The 5614-nt window shown below is 34.3% G+C and overlaps 3 protein-coding genes across 3 annotated transcripts; 1 reads left to right on the plus strand and 2 right to left on the minus strand.

Annotated features, from left to right (window-relative positions):
* Positions 1-55: 55 nt before the first annotated feature.
* Positions 56-520, minus strand: Tim10 (translocase of inner membrane 10). The gene has a single exon (XM_066285972.1). The coding sequence runs from the start codon at positions 518-520 to the stop codon at positions 266-268; it is 255 nt and encodes an 84-aa protein (XP_066142069.1). The 3' UTR covers positions 56-265.
* Positions 521-549: 29 nt separating this feature from the next.
* LOC136341229 (uncharacterized) lies at positions 550-968 on the minus strand. The gene is made up of 2 exons (XM_066285973.1): positions 846-968; positions 550-718 (listed from the first exon to the last, which is right to left on the minus strand). The coding sequence occupies exons 1-2, from the start codon at positions 926-928 to the stop codon at positions 550-552; spliced, it is 252 nt and encodes an 83-aa protein (XP_066142070.1). The 5' UTR covers positions 929-968.
* Positions 969-1644: 676 nt separating this feature from the next.
* On the plus strand, positions 1645-3526 carry Socs44A (Suppressor of Cytokine Signaling at 44A). Its single transcript, XM_066285601.1, has 3 exons — positions 1645-2281; positions 2418-2680; positions 2787-3526. Exons 1-3 carry the CDS (start codon positions 1937-1939, stop codon positions 3142-3144), a joined length of 966 nt encoding a protein of 321 aa, XP_066141698.1. The 5' UTR covers positions 1645-1936; the 3' UTR covers positions 3145-3526.
* Positions 3527-5614: the final 2088 nt, after the last annotated feature.

Below are 5614 nucleotides of genomic sequence, written 5' to 3' on the forward strand. Positions count from 1 at the left end.
TATCATCAGGTTATAAGAGGTTGTGTTTCAGGCCTCCTTAAAATTTCAAACATAATTCAGTAACAGCATGGCTATAATGACTTTTATAACAACATTAGCCAAATTTGTAATGATGGTCAAATTCTACATAATTAATCTTGATATTAACCTCATACTTACTGTCTCTGAATTTATATTGTAACATTATCATAAAAGGAACACAAACAGGTCACCTACTTAAATTAACCTTTTTACTACCATACACTATATGAAACCTGATTAACTATCACTTTTTAAGTAATGATTCATCTTGCATTGATAACTGTCCCAGTTTTTTGCCGATTCTTTCATGAATATCCAAAAACTTAGCAACACATCTGTCGATACAAACTGCCTCGCCTTTTGCTATCTCAGAATCATGATAAACTGGTGGAATGCACTTTTTATGACATGCTGCAGTCATTCGATTATACATATCTGCCATCATTTCAATCTCTAATTCCTGGATTAACTGCATGTTTTGTTGCTCTTTCTGAGTCATCTTTGCGATTTTAAGACACGTTCAAGATTCTATTGTGAGGGCTCGTACTGAGATGTGAACTTCCGTGAACTTGGTTCGTACTGGCCTACGTTAGATGCCTTCATACGCTGCCTCGCTTTCATATTCTCATAGCGCTGCTGTTCGATACTTCTTTTTGCCAAATAGAAAGAGTAGATTCCACCAACAGTGCAGAGGACCCTAAAATGAGAAGAATTGAGGTTAGGTAAAACCATGTGAGTGCATTATGAAGTCAGTGGGTGGGGGAGGCATAGCTTTTATGGTACATTACGTGGGTGAATTATTCATGTGCTTCATTCATACTTACCAACCAATTGCTACTTTCGTAGTTTTGCCCAAATTCATCCCTTTTTTTATAATAAAATATTCAAATTCATATTTTCTTAGCATAACATGATTTGACAAAATGACGGTGACATCTGTTGTTTGAATTCTCTAATTATTTTTTGATTAACAACAAATTGGAAATGTGGCAATGTCGAGAGCACTAAGAAGCCACATTACATCATTAACTGAAAGAAAAATTGAGAATAAGTCTACTGTGGAAATATATTCAATTAGCTTCCCGTTCACTACGTATACCTTTCTTTTTTTTTTTATAGAGAAAGGTTTCCTTCGAAAGGTACCCTGTCTGATGTAGCGACCGGGTTATGTGGGATTCATCCCTGAGTGGGACGCCTACCCACTAAAACCCTTCCTCCTTCACCCTGGATTCCCCCCGCAATCGCCGCCAGGCATTATTTCAGGGAAATGGAGTAGTCGAATACGTTAAATATCCGGAATACCAAACGGTAGACCTCTGTGCATACAAATGTCATGCGAAAAAAAAAAACACAAACAGGTATAGCCTATGAATAAATTCTTTAGATACAATCTAAGTAATTCTGCAATGCCCGCGAACAAAACACTCTAAGAATTAACTACTTAAAAAATTCATTAAAAAAATAACTATAATTTTTAAAATTATCCATTTTCAGTGGAAGTAGAGGATTTATATACATCGATCTTATAGATCAGTACGCTATTGCCATATATATTTGACTCGTAACTTGTATAAACAGGTTCTGTCACAGTCCAAGTGACAATTTTGATAATTTTATCAGCTGTTTATTATTTATTTTTAAAAATTTAATTTGTATTTTAATGTTAAGACAACAAAAAAATAATTGTGTTATAGATTGTTGCGTAGTGAATTAGTGTTGGACAGTGTCAGAGTATATGACTAATTAGCAATTAATTAACTGAGTGTTGCGGTAGATTAGCAGATTACTCATTTTCAAAAACACAGTACCCAAAATGCAATAAACAATTTTCCTGTGCAACATTGCAATGGTCATTATCAGACTAGACACTGGACAGTTTGCCTAGTTGAAACTGGTAAATCCAAAGTTTTGTGATATGAATTCCCATTCTGATAGAACAAAGTGTTGGTTCCATCGCATCAGATATCTAAAAGTGTTCAAGAGCACCAATAGTAATTTTGCTAAGCAGTCCCCCATTGTCCAAAATACCAACATTATAGATTATGGACATCATTGTGAACATATCGAGTTTCATCATAGTATGTCTCCAAATTTAACTAGTGAAATATCAGATTTGAAAAGTGAGACAACTATCAGAAGGAGCATTAGGAAGTGGCACAAGCGGATGAAAAATTGTTTTTCAAAGAGGAAACATTGTTTGGGACCTAAAGGCACTACAAATATTAATTCAGAATTAGGACAAACCATCAGTACACAGATGGTGAGTAACAGTAACACTCTTAAAATTTGGGGCTTGTGGGTGTGTATTTAGGACACAAGAAACCGAATTAATGGAAGACAATACAGATCAATAAAGAATTTGACCTCTGTGCATACATATCATATTCTCATTTCAGGTGCCAACCTCAGAGCAACATAACTGTATGGATACTGTCAACATATCCCTCACTCCAAGTTCCTCAAGATTAGCTGTAGATCCTGATGACCAGCATATTTCACCAACTAATTCTCATTTATCAGAAAATGCCCCAAAAAACGAGATATCCAGCCTTGCACATCAAGTATGGTATTGGGGCCCAGTTTCAAAACAGCTGGTAGAAGCTAAACTTGAAGGAGCCCCGGACGGATCATTTTTAGTTAGAGATTCCGCTTCTGACAGGTAGAGACGTTTATTCCAAATGTTGACAATCTCTAGTAAAGATAGCATAAACCATATTTGATTGTATGTTGTGCTTAGAAGTACAATTTCATTCATTCTGTTTCAGACACATATTCAGCATTAGCTTTAGAAGTGTTGGAAAAACACTCCACACGCGAATAGAATCCACAGAGAGTGGGTACAAGGTATTTGACCACAAAGGTTTTGAAACTGTTAAAGATTTAATAGATGAAGCTATCAAGATCTCTGCAAAGGAGTCGATATTCTGCTATACCAGGAGCTTAGGCCTAGAACCTAATTATCCAGTTAGATTGCTGAAACCAATATCTCGATATGACGAAGTTAGATCTTTGCAAAATCTCTCTAGATTCGTTATTAGGCAACATATTAACGTTAATGATATTGAAGAGTTGTGTTTGCCTGCCACGCTGATTGCTTTCTTGAAAGAGGAGAATTATTTTTAAATACTACCCCTTACGTGTGATTTCAGCATTTTATGGAGATTTTCGCGTGTAACGCTTTCCAGTGTCTCAGAAAAAGAGAAAGTTGCAATACGTTCTTCATAGGTTCGCATACAGGGTTTAGCGATGATTTTAATTTTAGGAGGTGATATTGACGTTTTATGATAAATATCTTTATTTTATTATCTTTTTATTATGATAAATATTAATCAGTGCCAGAGAAACCTCTGAGGAGCTATTGGAATAATTATTTTTAAATTAATTACATTAAAACATACTCCTGGTTGCTGCTAAGGAACAGACAAAAATCGATTAAAATCGAGCAAAAGCAGTTGGCGTAGTAAATAAAAAAAATATTCTTTTATTAAAGTTTAAACGTGCGGTTCATATTGTCATTTTTTCACTAAATATGAAAGGAAATTACCTCGTCTAACGAAGAATAGAGGGTTAGAATGAATTATTAAATCTGAGAAGTTTTCTTGCAATTTTTGAAAATTAAATTTCTAGGTTATTTCATAGGAAATATGTAGGGCGCTACAAAAATAGGGACGTTATTTTGTCCTTAGATCCCTTAAACAATAAAGCCCTTCCTTCGATATACAGGGCGTCAAAATTGGAAGTTTCCAGTAGCGGACCTATTTTTTTATAAGTTTTTTTGAAAACCCACAAAATCTTCCCACGTGCCCTTCTTCTTTTGTCCTGGTTGCCGCATCTTTCACAGTTGTAGCTATGTGATAGCGAAGAAATCAAACAAATACCTTACGAAACTAAAGACCTTATGTTTTGCAGTTACAGAGAAAAAAAATTAATGACGCAATAAAAACTACTTTGGAACATAGAACTTTGACATTCTGTATGCAGGGTTTGATCTATGATCATGGAGATATTTCAGTGAGTGATAGTACTATGCCTAATAATAAAAGAATGTCAATAGCGCCGTGGTCAAAAACAAGACACAGGGTGCAGGGGAGCACATTTTTCCTCATATTTTGCGTTTTTCTTATATCTATTATGATGTAAATTTTTGCAATTTCATATATATTTTTTTCTAAGACCCTCTACAACTAGAATTTTTGGGTTTTTTTGGAATGCCCTGTATAACTTCGAAAAGGAAATCTAAATTATTTCTTCAATTCTTTAGCTTTTTGGTATCTTGCTTTATTTTTGTACCTTTCACCGTTTGTGTAGCATTTACAATAATACCTACCGATGCAAATTAAGAATGTAAAGGAAATAATGTAAAAAACAATCATGCGGCTCAGTTATGAACTATCTGAAATAATTTGTAACCTTTAATCAAATTTCTTAATAAAAATATAATTTAATACAATTAAAAAAAATTTTAATGTGAAACTTTGTATATTGAAAATGGTGATTTTTTGGCCACAGGTGTATAAACATTTTTTAAATTATTTTGCGGAGTACTATCATTCCCTGAAATATCTCCGTGATGACCTATTGCACCCTGTATAATACGCGAGACTTCAAAACAAGAAATTCCCTTATAATTTATGGTGAGTCAATTAGATCATTTTTTATAACACTCCGTACAACCGTTTTAAATAAGGACAAAATGAGGAATTACAAATGTGTGTCCAAATTAAACCGAATTTTTCACAACAGTGTTTGGTGAATTTCCATATGCTCGATAGATGGCGACCCTGTGCCGAATAAATATTAACAAACTATACACGCACGTTTATGTCTACTTTTGAAAACTTGTTAAATCAAGTTCAATTTTGTCCAGTGCGCATGTATGCAAGAGACCGGGAACGAGATCGCTTTAGCATTGACCCGTGGTCTATACTGGCTCAAGTCTAAAGAAATGTTGCTTTGGGACACATTTTTTTTGTTATGTGATAATACGAGAGTTCTGCGAATAACTTATCATTAAGGCAGGAGGTTGTTCCACGTTCTGCCGAAGTGACAATTCGCCGGTGCATTTACTTCCAATCCAGATAATTCGTTTTTTATTAAACGCGCTATATTCGTTTTATAATTATCATCTTTCCATTACTCAAATTGTGCAGATGTAGTAAAATAATTTATATTAAACATTTATATTAAAAAATTCATCATTTTTTTTTTTGTAATTTTTCCCCTGTATTTGTCTTTAATCCGACGTCGATCTTGACACGTGAATATGTAGTTTTCGACTGCCATTGAGCAATCTTGTATTGCCTGATACCTTTAAAAGCTCAATCTCTCGCAGTTCAAGTTGCGCTGTTTTTAATTATCAAGAAAAACTGCTCGGAAATCTAATTTTGAATGCTTTCGAGTGATCGCAAAATATTTAGACAGTGATGTAATAGATAAAGATGTAAGAGGCTTCAATCATGGTTTTTACAATTATTGACAACACTTAACAACGCTCACGTTCGATCCTCGACCGTCTCATGTAAGGTCAAAAGTGTGGAGATACAGGGTGTTCAATTTTAATTTGTACACGTACTAGCCAGTAATAGTCCAGTAA

This window comes from Euwallacea fornicatus, chromosome 9 (assembly GCF_040115645.1).
Source record: "Euwallacea fornicatus isolate EFF26 chromosome 9, ASM4011564v1, whole genome shotgun sequence".
Lineage (NCBI taxonomy): Eukaryota > Metazoa > Arthropoda > Insecta > Coleoptera > Curculionidae > Euwallacea > Euwallacea fornicatus.

What these genes read in the sequence shown, in the direction of transcription:
- Tim10 (XM_066285972.1), bottom strand. Translation starts at nt 520, where the DNA reads ATGACTCAGAAAGAGCAACAAAACATGCAGTTAATCCAGGAATTAGAG.
- LOC136341229 (XM_066285973.1), bottom strand. Translation starts at nt 928, where the DNA reads ATGCTAAGAAAATATGAATTTGAATATTTTATTATAAAAAAAGGGATG. An exon ending in ACGAAAGTAGCAATTGGTTG is followed by an intron (nt 719 to 845) that starts GTAAGTATGAAT and finishes TTCTCATTTTAG; the next exon opens with GGTCCTCTGCACTGTTGGTG.
- Socs44A (XM_066285601.1), top strand. Translation starts at nt 1,937, where the DNA reads ATGAATTCCCATTCTGATAGAACAAAGTGTTGGTTCCATCGCATCAGA. An exon ending in AAACCATCAGTACACAGATG is followed by an intron (nt 2,282 to 2,417) that starts GTGAGTAACAGT and finishes TTCTCATTTCAG; the next exon opens with GTGCCAACCTCAGAGCAACA. An exon ending in AGAGATTCCGCTTCTGACAG is followed by an intron (nt 2,681 to 2,786) that starts GTAGAGACGTTT and finishes ATTCTGTTTCAG; the next exon opens with ACACATATTCAGCATTAGCT.